At 47.2% G+C, this 17166-nt stretch overlaps 1 protein-coding gene across 1 annotated transcript in view; it reads left to right on the forward strand.

Annotated features, from left to right (window-relative positions):
- The first annotated feature begins 1652 nt into the window (after positions 1–1652).
- Positions 1653–17166, forward strand: part of AUTS2 (activator of transcription and developmental regulator AUTS2) — a 793219-nt gene continuing 777705 nt past the window's right edge. The window contains exon 1 of the mRNA XM_030962942.1: positions 1653–2190. Within this exon, the coding sequence (XP_030818802.1) occupies positions 1900–2190 (291 nt within the window). The 5' untranslated portion in view covers positions 1653–1899. The remainder of the gene's footprint in view (positions 2191–17166) is intronic.

Consider the following 17166-nt stretch of genomic DNA (forward strand, 5'->3'; position numbering starts at 1 on the left):
AAGGGCTGGACACAGAATCGCGGAACCAGAATGGGGTTGGAAGGGACGCCAGGAGATCATCCAGTCCAACTCCCTGCCACGGCAGGGCCACCCACAGCTGGTGACCCAGGGATGCGTCCGAATGACTCCAGAGAGGGAGACTCCGCGCCCTCCACGCCTGTTCCCTTGAGGACATCCCTGCGCGGCTCAAGGGACGGAGCGGCGCCGGGGCAGCGCGGGCCGGAGCGGTGTGAGGGGCAGTGAGAGGGGCGCTGTGAGGAGCGGTGTGAAGGGCAGTGTGAGGAGCAATGGAGGGGCGCTGTGAGGAGCAGTGTGAGGGGCAGTGTGAGGGGCAATGGAGGGGCGCTGTGAGGAGCAGTGTGAGGAGCAACGTGAGGGGCAGTGAGAGGGGCGCTGGAGGAGCGGTGTGAAGGGCAGTGTGAGGAGCAATGGAGGGGCGCTGTGAGGAGCGGTGTGAGGGGCAGTGTGAGGGGCAATGGAGGGGCGCTGTGAGGAGCAGTGTGAGGAGCAACGTGAGGGGCAGTGAGAGGGGCGCTGTGAGGAGCGGTGTCAGGGGCAATGTGAGGAGCAGTGTAAGGACCGCTGTGAGGGGCAATGTGAGGAGCAGCGTAAGGACCGCTGTGAGGGGGTGTCACAGCGCGTGCCGGCCGCCCCACCGCGCAGGCCCCCCGCGCATGCCCGAGACTTATTTCGCGCGGCGGGGGCGCCGCATTTCGCGCGCCGCCGGGCGGGGAGCGGGCGGGGCGGCGGTCACGTGAGCGGCGCGGGGCCGCGCGGCCGCTGGGGGCGACACCGCGACCGCCCCGCGCGGGGCTCGGCGGGCGCCCCCGGCACCGGCACCGGCACCGCCCGGGCGGCACCGAGCCCGCTCCGCCGAGCCCGCACCGCCGCGCCCCCGGGCACCAGCCGTGTTGTTGTGGCCGCCGCCGCTCCCGGGGGCCGCCTCCCCTCCGCTCGGATCTATTGTCACCAGCACCAGCACCCCCCTCCTCGCCACAATTAATACGATGAATTTGCCATGATTGATCCGTATTAATAGCTGGGGTGGGTGGGCGTGTTTTGGGGCTCTTTTTTTTCCTCCCCTTTTTCTCTTTTTCCTTTTTTTCCTTCTTTTTATTGTTTGGTTTTGTTTTTGGAGGGGCCGGGCTGGGATCTGATCTCCACTCCCGAGTCCATCCCTGGTCGGTGCCTGAGAAAATTGCATCTGGATGCATCGTTATTATTATTATTGTGTTTGATCCAGGGAGATAAAGGAGGAGGGGGAGAGGAGTGCGTGTTGGTGGGGAGGGGAAGGCTGCACCCTTCCCTGCACACACACACACACACACACACGCAGACAGAAAGGGAGTTCTATACATCTACATATATATTTTTTCCCCCCCTGGAACTTCTTTTAGTTGGGGAGGAAAGGAAGAAAGAAAATAAATTTTGTGCAAGGAAATACTCTCAGCTCCCTCCTTCCAGCGGGTCTCCTTTCTTTATTTTTTCCCCCCTTCTTCTCAACCTTTTTTCCTCTCTTTCGAAGATCCTCGCCCTCCCAGCCCCTTGATCAAAGCATTCCGCTATTCTGATTTATTGCCTGCTTGGTGAGGCTTTTTTTTTTCCTTTCTCTCCGTGGCTTTTTTTTTTTTTTTTTTTTTACAAAGGCGACCTGAGATCAGCCATTACTTTCCTTGGCTCGCTTATAGGAATCTCTTACATTTGGTGCTTGCTGCTGGTGGTGGTGGAACCGCACTCGGATTCTTTCATCCCCCCCACCCCCTTGCTGTCCTCTCCTCCCTCCCTTTCTCCTTCCCTCTCTCCCTCCCTCCCTCCCCCGTTATTCCGCCGGGGGAGCCGGATTTGTGGCTGCGGTGGGGCGGGGGGGGACGAGAGCGAGAGGGAGAGCCGGCGAGAGACATGGATGGCCCGGCGCGATGCAACGGGCTTCGGAAGAAGCGGCGATCGCGGTCCCAGCGCGACCGGGAGCGGCGAGCCAAAGGCGGGCGGCGCGGCTGTGCCGCCGGCGGGGCCGCCGGCCCCGGGGCCGCCGCGCTCTCCTCCTCGGGCTCGGAGAAGGAAGACAATGGGCCCCCGCCGCCGTCCCGGCCGCGGCCCCCCCGGAGGAAGCGGCGGGAGTCCTCCTCGGCCGAAGAGGACATTATCGACGGTTTCGCGATGTCCAGCTTCGTCACTTTCGAGGCGCTGGAGGTAGGAGCGGCGGCGCTTTGTGTGCGCCTCATTGTGTGGGGGCAGCGGCGGGGGAGCCCCCGCGGCGCCCCCCGGACACCCCCCCGCCCCTGACCCCGGTCCCCGGGCCGGCCCGCCGGGGGTGCCCGCGGGGGCGGTCCCGCCGCCCCTCCCCGTCCCCGGGGTGCCCCGCTGCCCTCCCTTCTCCCTCCTGCCGCCGACACCTGCAGCCCGGCGCGCCGCTCCCGGCGGGCGGCGGGGCCGGGGCCATCCCCCGCGCGGGGAGCGGGGAGTTGTGCGCGGTCCCCGGCGGCGCTTCCCCTCCCTTCCCACGGATCAAACTTTTCTCGCGCCGCCGTGGCCCGGCGGGGCCGCCCACTCGTGTCCGCGGGGCCGCGCGTGTTTCTCGGGGCGGTCGCGGTGCCGCTGCGGGCGGGGGGCGCCCGGCCTGCCGCGCTCCCTGCCGGCGTGTCACGAGTGGGCCCCGCGCTGGGCGGCTCGAGTCATCCCCCAGCGCGAACCGAGGGGCTGGGAGAGCCCAGGCCGGGCCCGGCGGAGGGAGGCGAAGCCCCGCGGGGCTTCCCGGGCGTCGCTTCCCTGCGCCCGGCCCGGCCTCGCCTCTCCGCGCTCCCTCCGCCCAGCCACTCGCGAGCGTGGAACCGCTGTCAGCCCAGCCTGGGTCGTGGTGGTGATGCTGCCATGGAAGGGGAGCTCCAGCCTGTGTGCTTGAAGGGCTTTGTTGCTTGCAAGTTCTGATCGGGAGAAGTTTGCTGTGGTGAAAAGGAGATTTATTTGGGTTTATGTGCACTGGAGGCACAACTGGAACGATGATGAACTGTCAAAATAAATGTGGAGGTGAAGCTGATTGTTTAACAAAAAAAAAAAATCTGTGTAGCTTTTAAGATGTTTAAATATTTAGCCAGGAATACTTAGTGGATTTTCAGGGTTTTGTTTGTGTGTTTGTTTTATTTTGTTTCTTGTTTTGTAGCCAGATTTTGTCCTTGGTTACACCTGTATCCATCCACACTATGCCTCCAACAGAACTTACTCTGGTGTAATTAAGGGAGGATTTGTTCACTCCAACAAAGCTCCACATGGCTGGTGTTAGACTCATGTAAGCAATAAGGAACAAATGCTGAGCTAATGTCCAGATTCAATTTATCCACCATTTCTCACCTGGTGAGCCCATCCGCAAGTGCCCTGCTCAAACCAGAGGGACCAAAAGTGTGAATACGTGATCATTGTCAGGAGACAAATTTGTATGCTTCTGTTTCGGACAAAATTCTGCTTTTCCTCAGACAAAGCCCTAGTTTGTGTCATTAAGCATTTTTATGGGAATAAGGACTTGAGAATTTGGCTGTAGTCCTTTTTGGAGAGGAAGTAAAGAGCAAGTTTAGAACTTGGTAGGGCATTTTAGAAAATGTCTTTATTCTGTTTCACTTCTTATTTGTTTATTTTTTACTTGAAAATAATTGCTGTGCTCTCTTTGCCAAGCCAAGCATGGCTACTGCTTGCATCCTCTCATAATCCTGTATCACTAAAAAGGAGCACAGATACATTACCCAGTTCTGCCAGCTAATATCACGTTCAGATAAAACAATAGCTTGCACACTGAGACTTGACATACTTTTAATGTTCATGTGATAGGTGGCACGTTTTGACCTAACGATTTCATGCTGCGTTAAGAAATAATGTCACAAAATCGTTGTTAGGTGCTTTTTCCTGCAGCTCCGTATGCGCGTTCAGAAACTTGTTTCTGAAGATCAGAGGGAGATGAAGGTGTCTAAGGCACAAGCCCAGTGTGGCAGGAATTGCTCTGTGTGTTGCATGCAGCAGCCTGAAGTTTTTGTTGTGATTCTGGTGTTGGTGAGGAGTTTGTGAGTGGTTGGTGGAGCGAGATACCCCAGCCTTGGTGAGATGTTTAGGTGTTAATGTGTTTGAGTTGAGTCAAGAAGCTTTGGGTGCTGTGGAGAGGTGTCCTGGTGTTAATACACTTCATGCTGCGGGTCTGCCCCCAGCTCGTTGGAGGCCATGGAGATTTTCCCCAGGTTCCAGAAGACACTCGTGCCCAGAATGTAGACAGGACTTTCCAAGCTCATGCCTTGTGCTTGAACTTCAGCCTTGTTTTGGGCTTAGCACAGCTGAAAGGGTGCAGAGATGGTGTTTTGTCTGCTTGGTGTGAAAAACTGTGAGGAAAGTGCAGAACATTTCACCCACTGGAGGATCTAAGCCATGGTTCAGAAGAGGGGACATGGGTGGATGGTGGCTCATGTAGGAGGGGACAGCCACGCTGGAGGGACAAGGCTGAGCTCTCTGCCTCTAGGGACAACCTTGCAGCTGTAGGGGTGTGAGGTGTCACCTCAGGACCTTCTTATGTATCAAGCTGCGAAAAAAGGAGCAAGAACTTCCACACAGCTTGATTTCACCTTTTACTAAATTGTCTTTTACTTTTTACTCTTTACTAAATGGCTTTTACTAAATGCTTTTGCTTTTTATTGGGGTGACTGAAAAAGTCCAACCTCTGCAAAATACCAGGTTGTGTGAAGCTTGTGGATGGCAAAGGGACACAGGTGCTGCACAAGAACACAGATCCCCTGCCACTGTAACTTCAGGAGGAGTCATCCAATCTGTTATGGTTATGTTGATAAAAGTTCCCATCCCTTGAAGCAAAACTTCAACCAGCTCCCACTCTGGGAACTGTTTTTCTGTCCAGGTGTCAGTAGCCTTGTCATACTTTTCAAGTGTAAATTGTTTGGTGTTGAAATAGAGGCCATCTGCTTCTGGTTATCTGTCTCTGCATTTATGGCACCCCATACCTTGATGTCTCTAATGTTTGTGTGGGGAATACACAGGAAGAGGGAGCTAAATGAAGACAGTGGGATCTCACTGTGGATTTTTTCCTTCTTGGAGTGACAGCTGAGCAATTCCAGTGTCATTGCAGATGTGACTGGACTGATCCTTGCCTGGCCTTGCAAGACTTCAAGACTGTGTGCAGTATGGGCCTGTCCCCTACACTGGGGAGCATTTTGGAGCCTTGACCTTCAGAAACCAGCCCTTGATGTGTAGTAAAGCAGCTGAGGTGTGGTCCTACAACTGGTCACAAGATTCTACAGCAGCAAGCCCTGTAGTTCACTCCAGAGCAGTCACTCACACACTGCTGCCCTGAGCTCCCCAAATGTCCAGCCTGGAAAAGCAGGAAGGCACAGACACTCTGTACCTGTGTTAGTGTGACCAGTGTGACCAGTGGCTTTTCCCAGCTTGGAGGAGCCTGTGCTGCACTGCTGCTGTGTTTGTTACCAGCAATGAGGCTCTCCACACCCAAGTGGGCATTTTAGACACCAGCTTGACAGGGAAAGGTCATTTCTCAGAATGTGATAAATCAATTAGTTAGAGTGGCTTTGTCCATGATGTGCCCTGGCAGTGCTGGCAGGGAGGCATCTGCAGAGCTCTCTGGTGGGGTGAGATTTTGGGCAGATGTTTGTCTCCCTCCTACCCCCTGGTGCAGAGGTGTCCAGGCAGCAGACTGACGTGACATGGCTGTTGGCGTGCCGTGGTGAAGATGGTTTGCTGTGATGAGAAAGGAAATCTGACCTGAATGTTAAGATGGCTTAAAGCCTGGGAAGTACTTTATGTTTCCTGAGTCAGCTCTGACCATCCCTATGGAGTAAGCAGTTGGTTTCAGGTTTTCTGAACACTGAGTAAGGTAATGAGTTTTTTCTGCGGATGTTTGTTTAGCTTCAACTCAGGCAGCTCATCTGACAAGCCTGAAATGGGACACAGATATTTATAAAGCCCAGATAGCAGTGGGGTGGGAAGCGGGGGACTCGCATTTAAATGGGGATTCTTGTTTCATAAAACTGTCACAATTTCTCAGTGTGCATTTGCTGAGCTAATTTCTGTTCAGCACACAGGCATTAGTCTGTTTTGAGACCGTGCTAAATTATCGTCAGGTAAAGCCCAATATAATTAATTACAAATGAGAAATGCTGACAAATATTTGTCAAGGAGCTGTTTAATGAGCTTCAAATTCTGTGTCAGATGATTCCATCCACCCAGTGTAAATAATTTTTAAGCAATTGTTCCATGGTGTTTGTGTGGTTTAGGCAGATGTTAGCTGCAGCACTTTTACAAGTTGCAGAGATAGCGTGAGACTAGATGGAGTAAAGCTTAACAGCTGATCTGGGCTTTAGCATAGAGACACTACAGAAACAAAATGTGCAAGTAGCAGGAAGGTTTGGAAGGTCCTATGGTCTCAGTTGAGTGTCTGTGTGCACTGACAGTGTGGCTCTGTGTATGCATCTGGATGCAGGAATTTGCTTTAATAACTGGTGTGTGATACTCATCTCTAGGCACGGCCCACTGAAAATAGAAATAGCTTGGCTGTGTGACAGCAGAAGCTTTGAGCTGGACACCAGAATGGCTTGGCTTGCTGTGTGCTTTTCCTCCCCAAATCATTCTCTTCTCACCAATCTTCTAGCTGGCCTGATTAGCCTGTTTGCTTAAAATCTTTGAGATTTCAAGCAGGTTTGTTCTGCCTTGTCTCTATCCCTTCATATTTCAAAAGGAATTTGATCTTCCTGCCTTACCACAGCAGCATCATAACATCAGATGTTTGTTTAGTGCTGTCAGCAAATCTTGGTGGCCCTTCTTGTGTTTATTGACTGCTTAGATGCTTAGGTGTTTGTCCCAGTCTCTGTTTGCACATGCAAGTCTGCAGATTTAGACCAGCAGAGAAAAGAAGGGAGTAACTAAATGAAGATATCTGGGGATGAGGAGAGGCATTAAGTTTTGTGTGACACTGGGATATCATACGAAGCGATGCATTTATTATTTTCACTGTGTATTTAGAGGAAACAGTAAACTGACCTGAGATTAAATTTTGAGATAACCTTGACAGAGCAGCTATCTTGATGAAAACCTCAGTGACCAGACCTGAAAAAGCAGCAACTCGGACTGAAAGTGGGACTGAAAACAGCAGGATGCATGTTCCACAAAAAGGAATGTCTAGGGTGAGGTTTGAAACATATGTTGCTGTCATTTGGGTACCTGAATACTTTAAAGATACTTTAAAATTATTTTGAAAAGCTTGGTACCTTTCTGGGAGGCAAGGCACTCTTAACTGCAGCTGATTTCAGTAGCTGGTGGAGAGCTGAAGCTGTCTCTTAGGGCAGATAATGACCAAGGATTGAGATTGTTGCATAAATATTCTTTTAAGCTCCTGAAGGTAACCATGTAATGAAGGTGGGGATTTTTTCTATTCCCATAGGTGGTGGTAGGAGGTACAGTCGCCTTGAGTTGAAGAAGGAAGAGTTTAAACTATAAGGACAAGTTCTTTTAGATGAATGTGATTCAATTAATCTCCACTAGCACCGCTCTTTAAGATTAGCACTAACGAGAAATTCGCCACACATCAAAAGACAAAAGACACTCTTATCCACCCTCATCTTGGCATCTTTTTTTTCCTGCTATTTGGGGGAGTAAGTAAGCCCTTTCTGATTAAATACCTGGGGCTTTTGCTGGCACTGAAGGAGTGTAAAGTCCAGGGCAGTGGTGGAGTCACCAACCCTGGAGAGAGTTAAAAGAAGTGTAGATGTGGTGCTTGGACACATGGTTAGCAGTGGGGCTGGCTGTGCTCAGTTAATGGTTGGACTCTCTGATCTTTGAGGCCTTTTCCAACCTAAACAGTTACATGATTCTATGATTTATAAAATAAGGGTAAAGGATCAAGAACTTGGAAGGAAAATGATCATTAGGGAAAGGCAAAAAAAAATCATCAGAAAGACATCAAGGGTCTGAGTAATTGAAAGATTGACTTACAGCACTGAGATCAATAGAGAAATAGCAGGGACTGTATGGGGACACAGAGAGCCAGAGGGGGATGTTGTTACCAAAAGTGGAAGTTTCAGGAAAGATCCATTGCTGTGTACAAAAAATGTTCCTTGGCGAGAGCCCTGCTGTCAGTTCCAAAGGGAGACACTCGACCAAATCTGTCCCTACTTAAGGAGTCGTTAATCCTGGTAACTTCAGCTGGGAGGAAGGCAGAAAGATTCCTCTCTCACTGAAGATCATCCCTTTCCCCCCCAGCTCTGCTACTCTTGTTTTTTGGGGTTTTTCTGAACACCTATCAGTTTGACTGGGACACCCTACCACATTACACTGGGGGTCTGACCTGCAGCATTGTAATTATCTGCAGCTAAATTAGAAGTTTAATCTTTGTTCTGAGCAACAATAAGTTGAGTCAGATAGGTTTTAAAAATAGCCCAAGCTCAAGTTTAGTGAAGTCTCAAATGCAATTAATAAAAAGGTAATGGAGTTAGGAAGTTGCAGGCTGAAATGTGGAAATGTTTAACTCTCAGTTTTCCTGCACTTGAACTGCAGTGTTGCCTTGGTTCTGCAAGAGAAAATTGCTTCCAACATTTCTCTGTCTTTTTGTACATCATCCTTATAATTTATCAGTTCAGTATCTTGTGTTCTTGTTGGGGTTTGGCTCTGTATGTGCCACAAATTACCAGCTGCGTGCATTTTTTGTATAGTCGGTTTGTTGTCGTTTTGACTCAATGCCAAGCCATGGTGAAGACCACTTCAGAACATCATAGTCCTCTAAACTCCTTTGTTGTAAAATGGATATGAAAATCCACTTTGTAAGTAATGAGGAATGGCTAATGCAGGTAGGGATTTGTTTTGCTGTAACAGCAGAACGTGCAGTGGCAATTTGTCAGATCCCCAGCTCAGCTCTGCTGTACTGTTTGCCTTTAAATAGTGTGTTACCTTAATGTCTTGAGATTTTTCTCCTTGTATCTTGGCAACACTGCTGCACCAGTTCACACACTCATGTGGTGGAGAGAGAAGGTTTTAACCAAAAGGTTATGTCTTCAGTCTGGTAAATACTATAGCCAGGAGTTTTGGTTCTGTCATCCTCTGTGCAGTAGTGGTGGAATAAGTCAGCAAAAGAAGTGGATTATCCCTTGGCCCTGCACATACAATTCTGTTTGTGAGGTTCTACTCGTGAGGTTTAATTTGATCATGGTGCATATGCTCCATGTGGATTTACTTGGTATTTGGTGTGCATCTCAGTCCTGCTGTTTTTAAAATGTCCTGAGACAAAGGCATGGGAGATGTGCAGAGGTGTGCTGATATCTGATGTGCCCAGGTTCTGGCTGGCTGAAATTCTGATTGTGTAATGCTGGCTGATGCACTTATTACTGATATGATTAATGCACCAGCTCCACACAGGAACAGTTACTCAGAGCCATGCAGGACTTCAGCTCGGTGTTCTTTCCAGGAATGATCACCCTTTAATCTGTCTCACATGTGTTTGCCAGCTTCCTAAAGTGGAAGCTTCTTCTCCTCTACAATTTGTGCTCTTATAAATTGTCTCTTTTCATACTTTTATTTGGTACCAAAGGAGACTTAATGGTTTGAGAATAAAACTGCTGCCAACCTATCCCTATCCCCCATCCAGACACAAGCTTGGACTTGTCCTTTGTTGGATGAGCTCATGAAAAGAGGCAAAAACTTTCAGCTTTTGGGACAAGCCTTGTGCTGAGCATCATTTGTGTGAAGCCACCTGGAGCAGGTTTGTGGATGGTGCAGGATGACAGTGAACACTAGAAGCAGCAGAGGTAGGCAGCAGGAGGTTTTAGGTCAGATTAACATTTGGGTGCCTGAAATTCTGAAGAGGTACTTACTCATGTGTTGTGCAGTAAGGCTAACAGTTGTATCAGACTTTTAAACATGTTGTACACTCCCATGAACTTCAGTAGTGAGATCCAGACCAAATTAATGAATGTTTGTGAGCAGCCTTTTTCTGTCATAGGCTGACTGTGAGAGGAGCAATGTTTTAGAGGAGAGTGTGTCACAGTGATAATACCTGGTGCAGGTACCTGCTTACCTCTCAGTGGAATCCAGAGCCACTGCTGCCTGCTGCAGGTATGGCTTACCATGTCCCAGGAGACCCATCCTTGGGGACCCAGGTTGCTCTAGAGTGTCCTACAGCTGCTCCTAACACACCCTCCTGGTGTAGTAAAGGCATTTTAATTCCTTTCCCTGTGAAGTGGAACCAGTGAGACAGAAATTGTTGCCTGACTTCTCCAGGACCACACTTGGGTGGCTCTTGGGTACAGTAGAGCAGGGTACAAAACCTGTGTGGTGAAACTTCTCCCTCCTGGCAAATCCTGACAGCCTATGTTTTCTTGTTTGCACACCATTTCCTATTTCTGAGACTGAGATGAGTTACAAACATGGTGATAATTGCTCTTGGCACTGATTTTTGTTTATTTTCTCTCTGGAAGTCCTGAGTGACCGGAGACCTTCCAGTCTGATAATCTGTTTAATTTTTTTTTGTCTTTATGAGACATCTACTGCTACAGAAGGTGGGAATAGAGGATAGGTGGCTGAAGGACCTGGCTCCTTGCTTACATGGATGGTGGGAATGGTAGAGGGGTGGCCAAAGGACCTGACTCATTGCCAGCAACGTGGCTTTGGTCTTCGTGTGGCTCCTGATAACTTCTGTCACCTTCCTCTTGTCTCCTGCACATGCAGGTGTTTGGCACCACGTGCCTCCAGAGGGTTCCATCAGTGTCTTCCAGGAGTGCTCCAGAACCTGGGGTCTGTTGCCCAGGGGAAGGAGCTGGGAGCTGCTGCTGTTGCAAGAGCCAGGTAACGCACGCTCTCCAGCTTGCCCCAGATAGTTGGGCATGGCTGGCATGGTGTGGCATCCATCAGAGAGGGCACTGGCGCAGGGCTGAGGCAGTGAAAGTAGTTTTGACCTCCGAGGGGGTCTGTGTGGTGAGAAGGCAAGGGAAGAAGTGCTGCTGTTGGGGATGATTTATGTTGAGACTGTTGGTGTTGTGGGGTTTAATGCATGTCAAGGGCACTTTGACCTTAGAATGGAATCTTTTGGTGTGAATTTGTGTCTTTTCCCTTCTCTTTTCTCCCCTTAAAGAAAATTCAAAATAAATACTGAAAATCAAAACCATCTGTTTTGAGAGGACCAAATTGCCTCTCTTAATTTTATGGGATTTGGATATTACTGAACGATTAGAAGTCCTACTAATTTTTACTGTCTGGGTATTGTGCTTGTAGGCAGTGACTCTGCTAGCATTAGTCATTTTAACTATGGAAAAAAAATAATAAAAATGCAATTAATGTAGCTCAACAGCTGAGTCTGCTGGACTTTTAAAAAAAGAGGGAAAAAAAGTAAATTTTAATGAGTTCTGGGATCATAAAGATACATCTGGTGGATGGATTAGCCAAGTTTTCAGCCTCAGAATGTGTATTGAAAAACTCTGTGAATTATGTAGCTACAAAAGAGGATCTTTGCATGTTTATAAGGCCTCAGTGCAATCTCCTTATATTTGCCTAATGACAAACAGACATCTCACTGAGGTGCAGCCCAGAACACACAAGGGCTGAAACAGCTCCCTAAGCTGAGAGTATTTGTATTGGGATGCTGCTACTAGTAAATATTAGAGAATCCATTAAATGTAGGGGGGAAAATATTTTGGTATTGGATGAAAGAAAAGAGAAGGAAGGGAATGAAGTGGGGTAGAGAAAAGAGGGAGAACTGCAATTTGAAATGAACATGATGTGTGGGCTAAGATATTGTGCCTCCGCTGCTGAACCAGAAAATTTATAACAACTGTTTGTCATGTGTATGTATTTATAGCCATTCACATAATGAAGAAGTTTCATGAGGTTGTAATAACATATCAAGATGGATGTAATTAAAACAGAAGCAAATTGACACCTCTAGATTAAAGGCAAACTCTAAACTAATACACCTGTACGCTGTCACTTATGTATTAGTTGTCTGGGGCAGTCTGCCAGATATGCAAATAAAAAGACATTGGCAAATTTCCTTGGATGTGTGGTTATGAAAAACCCAACTATTTAATCATTTACCTAGCCCTGCTCAGGTTTGCAGCAAGGGTAGAATTTAATAATTTGGTGTCACCATGCTTTGTGATGGGCAGAGGGTTAAAGGTGAAGGGAAAGGAGCAAGGAGAAATACAGAGCAGGGGGCTGTGCAGCTGGGGAATAATGTTCTTTACAGAGGGACCCTTCCCTCAGCAAAGAGGGGTCAGCTGCTCCATTGCAGATCTGCCCTGACTCTTGAAGCCCCAGAGTGCTGAAGAGTCCTTGACATTGACACTCTGTAGCTTTTGAGCACAGTTCAATGCTTTTTGAAAACTGCCCTGTAACAACAGGCTTTGCTTCTGTCATGCTGCAGGTGCAAACTTCTGAAATTTATACTTTTGCACCAATTCAGATCTGATGGAAATCGTTTCTAGGTCTTTGAAATGGCTATAGAGTTGCTTAGGAATTTTACCTAAGAGTATTTTTCAACTTGTTTCAATTTGCAGAAGCCTAAAACATTTCCAGTGGAGTTGTGGACATCCATTTCAGCCTGTGGTCAATAGATCTGCTCTCCTAATTAACGCTCAGGCTGCAAAGTGCTGATGTCAAATAGGCTGGTGGTATGGAGCAGGAAGGGAATTATTTGCCTTGTTAGTTCCAGGGCTGTGAATGGAAATGCCAGCCTTGCTTTTGGGTAATTCACACCCCAGATAACCTGCATTCCTCTAAGTGCCTGGGGACAGAAACAAGTCTTCCTGTGGCTTGTGAGTAACCCTGTGGCTGGTGATGAGGGTCTTCTGCTAAACCCTGATGTCTGTGCCTCCAGCTCCTCCTCCCTGAGTGGGAGAAGTGCTATCTTTTGTGGGTTCTTCAGATGGTGCTTAGATATGTAAAACTAGTTATAAGTGGGCTGATACTATGGGAGCTCTGGAGAGCTCAATGAAACCTGAAATTCTGGAACTCAGTTTTGAATTCAGGCTTGAAGTTTTTGTTGCAGCTGGGAATGAACCACAAGAAAATCCCACTATGGTCTGGAGTTGTGCAGAGTGGGGGCTGCTAAATGCACCAATTTCCAGGGAGCTGATGGCATAAAAACTCGAATTGGCATGTTTTGTTAGACTTCTTCTGAATTAAAAAAACTCCTTTTTTTGTACATCTGGACATTAAGAATCACTCATATGAGGTACATGGCTTCAAAGTGATTTCAAATGGTAGGGATTTTTTGTCTTCAATATTTCAACAACTTTTCTTCCACCTTTAATCTTTCATGAGCCGAAGCTTCAAAAGATAATTAGTAAAACATGCTTTTATCTGCATTTATCTCAAAACATGATTAATTTTTTAACTGCAATTATAGCAATCATTTCAAGTTTACTTTATATTAATGAGTAAAGGATTTTTTTGAGAGAGCATGAGCCTAAATATGGCTATATTGGCTGAGTTGAAAGGTGCATTTATGAGTGTGCTTTTGTTTTCATTGCTAGGGATTGAATTTCCGGTTCCAGGAAGTAATATTTCACATGGATTAAAGTCTTTGAAATGCTTTTGCCCAGATTCACTAGATCATTTTGAGGAGCTGACAGTGATAAGACCTGGATCATGCACTTTGCAGGAGCTGGCTACTGAACACCCAGTTCCATGTTTCCCTTCTGTTGGTGATTTTTTGCTCCATGCTGTGCATTCCTTTGCTTGTTGCCCTTGGCATTGAAATGTAAGATATTTGATGCAGACAGTTTGTTGTTAATGAATTAGCAATGAACTTGTAAGCTTTTACCTTTACCATTCCTGTCTTTGTTATAGGCAGCCTAAGAAATTTTTTATTACTAGTATCACTTCTGGGAGAAATATGTTCATGTCTGTTCCTGTCTTTATTGCTGCTACTAATACATGCAGGACTGTCCAACTGGTGTCCTGCAGCCTGGATCCTGCCTGTAGGGCCTGAGTGTGGCCCCAGAGCCCCATGAAAACTATGGCACTGGCACATAGATATCCCAAAACAGGCACCCATTGCAGAGCCTTCAAAAGCAATGAACCACTGCAGAGGACTACTGGAAAGAAGCACAATTAAACTCCCTTTTCACCAGAGTTCAGCTTTTGTATAATTTTGCCCTGTGAAGGCCGCTCCTCAGCTCTGGCTCCTGCTTTTCTCCATCAACCAGAGGCAGAGATTTTGGGGTGGCGCTGCAGTTTCACTGCTCTGTGCCTCCTAAGGAAGAAGGCAGAGAGCAGCCTTGGGGCTGCTGGGCTGCTGGCATGGCCCCAGCCACCACAGGCAGCAAGGTGAACAGAGCAGGCCTCTGAAACTGCCATCACAAGGGTAAGAGCAAGAGAGGTTTTGTGGTTTTTTTTTGTTGTTTTCTTTCCCCCTTGTTTCCCTTTATTTGGGCCCTGGTCCTGGATGTCAGATAGGATTTGGAGTAAGCGAGCACAGCCTTGGTTCATGTCTGATTTTAGCTTCTAAACTGGGAGTGCAGCTCCCCTGCCCTGTGGTCCCTGGGGAGGTGGATGGGCTGGTGGCTGCAGCAATGAATTGGGCAGCTGCATAGGAGAGCACACGAGTGTATAATCAGATTTCTGATAAACCCAGGTCTCTAAGTCCCTTGAATGGGCAGCTTTGCTATGAATGGCCTCGTGAGGTCTGCTGTGGCTGCTCTCTTTGTTTGGTACTCTAACAAAAAATTGCTCTGGTGTCCTTGCTGGCATATTTTTACATCTGTTATCCATATTTTCGATTTGTTCTGGCTGCAGTCTTATTTTGTTTTGCAAAATCTACCTGGGATTGGGACAGAGATATATGTTTGCTAAGGCAGATTTGGAAATTGCGTTGTTGAAATACAGCCCATATGGGCCATTGTAAAATGGTTACTGCAGCATATAATTGCCTTCACAATGATGTGCTTTGTCATTTTCCTTCCATCTTCAAAGAGGCGCTCCTGTAGTCTGCTGACAGCAATGGTGGTATTAGAAAACATATGGATTTGTAAAGGCATTAAACTGTCTTTAGTTCAAGGATTAGATTACAGTGTTAGAGTGTGGGTCACCACGTTTTCATGAGGATAGGCTGCACTGCAGTGTGTTGGTTTATGTTACAGGTTAGGGAAGGGTTTGTTTATTTATTGAAAATATCTGATCTAAGATCCTTTCAAATGCATGGGGAAGGAGGTGTCTCTCATGCATGGTAAGAACTGCAGCTCTGTCTGAGGGCCGTGGCCACACCTCACCCTGCATCGTGTTGGTCAGGGCTCACCATCCTCACTGACAAGTTATCTCACCAGGAAAGGCCACTTACAACATGGAAAAATACACAGAATGTAAACCCCACAAAACTGGCTTTGAAAATTTAAGGGTGCTTTTTTTTTAAGTTCTCCATGCTGGCCTGCTACTCTAAACATTTTGTGTATTTGTTTTGTGTTCATTTTACACTGCAGAGCTCCACACATTTTGGAGTGCAGGGCAATCTGTTCAGCTTTTACCTCTTTTTCTGTCTTCACAGTTTGAGGTGTGGCTTTTCTGGGGTGGTTGGAGATCTGCAGTGCCTCTGTCAGCCAAGGCCTGTGCAGCATTCTCATCATGGGATGCACATGGCACAGACATGGCACACAGCCTGTCCCCAGCCTGGAGTGATGCTCATGCTCCTACAGCATCTAAAGGGGAAAGCTAGAGAGTGGAAGGGATAATACACATAAAGAATATCCTTCTTTTTTAGCTTTATTACTGTTTTTGTGTTACTTTTTGCAGCCTGCTCAGTTCTGTGCTCTGCCTGTCTGAGACCCTGAGGCCAATGGGGGCTTTTTTCTCCCATGGCCACTTTCACCACGTGTTACGATTTGCATAGGTTGTTTCCAAAACAACTCTTTGATACCTCTTTTCCCTCAAACAAACACTCTTTTAATGAAGGTGCCGAGGCTGTCCTTCAGGCAGGGGCTGGTTTCTGTGCTGTCACAGCCATCCTTGGTAACCTTGGAGCAGTCACTCCCTTCCCATTTCAGCACTGTGCAAGCACCTGCTCCAGGCTTGTGCTGAGTAGGGATGGATTTGGGATTGGATCCATGTGTATCTCTGGGGACCTGAGATCCAGCCTGCAGATTTGGGTTTCTTGACTGAGAAGAGCAGGCATGTGGGGACAATGCTGATGTGTGAGGTAGGATTTAGTGTGAAGTCAAAATATGTGCTTAGGGATCACCTTGAGCTGGAGTGTTAGTTTTGCTGTAGCTGAGTTTTTCTGTCCACAAAATAGGTTTAATAATATTGTCCCTCTTCTGAGTTTGCCTGGCTACTTAATTAGCATCTGCAGGGTGCTGAAATAGTGAGTGGTTAACATAAAATATCGACATAATTTTACTGTAGGACAATAAAGCACCAGTGCCTGTACACATGTAGCAGGGACCTGCCTAGAACATTTATTTAAAAAACTGAAAGCACTTCTTTTGTTGTCAACCACCTTTTAAAATAAAGCTATGATTTTGCTATAAAATTGCTGACAACAGCCAACTTCATTAAGGAAATCTGATGTGAAGGGTAACACAAGGAAATTCTTATTAATGCTTTATCCTTCTTTATACTGTTACAATTATTAAGTGTGTAAAAGTTGGTGTTGCTCAGTTATGGCCTGCTTCAGTTTTAAATCACTTACAACATTATATGTCCCAGCTGTGGTGGGTGTCATGGCTATTTATGGTAATATCTCTCCTTAAATCCATTGCAGAATAGGGAAGAAACTCTCATTCTGCCTACAAGAAATGTTAAAGGATGTATTACTAACTCTGGCAGCTGTGATGGTGATAAGCAAATTAGGTCTGTCATTAATGCCAGGGTCTGCAGGTATAATATGTCATAAAACTGGTATATCTGTGGTACTGGCTGGCCTACAAAAATAAATAAATACAGGATTTTTTAATCTTGGTGTAGCAAATTAAAGAGCAAAGCTGCTTTACCATAAGGTTTGTGTAAGGTGAACACAAAGTTCATGTGTATGGTGTGTTTTTGTAGCAAACAGTGCAGAAGGGAGAAAGAAACAGTCTAGTGAGAAGCTCCCACTGATATCCCCAGGTTTTGCTGTGGGACTTTGTGAGGGCTTTATTTAAGGACTTATTTATGCAGATGTTTAAATTAGAAAGTGTTTGAGTATGTTAAAAACCA

This window comes from Camarhynchus parvulus, chromosome 19, assembly GCF_901933205.1.
Source record: "Camarhynchus parvulus chromosome 19, STF_HiC, whole genome shotgun sequence".
Taxonomy (NCBI): Eukaryota; Metazoa; Chordata; class Aves; order Passeriformes; family Thraupidae; genus Camarhynchus; species Camarhynchus parvulus.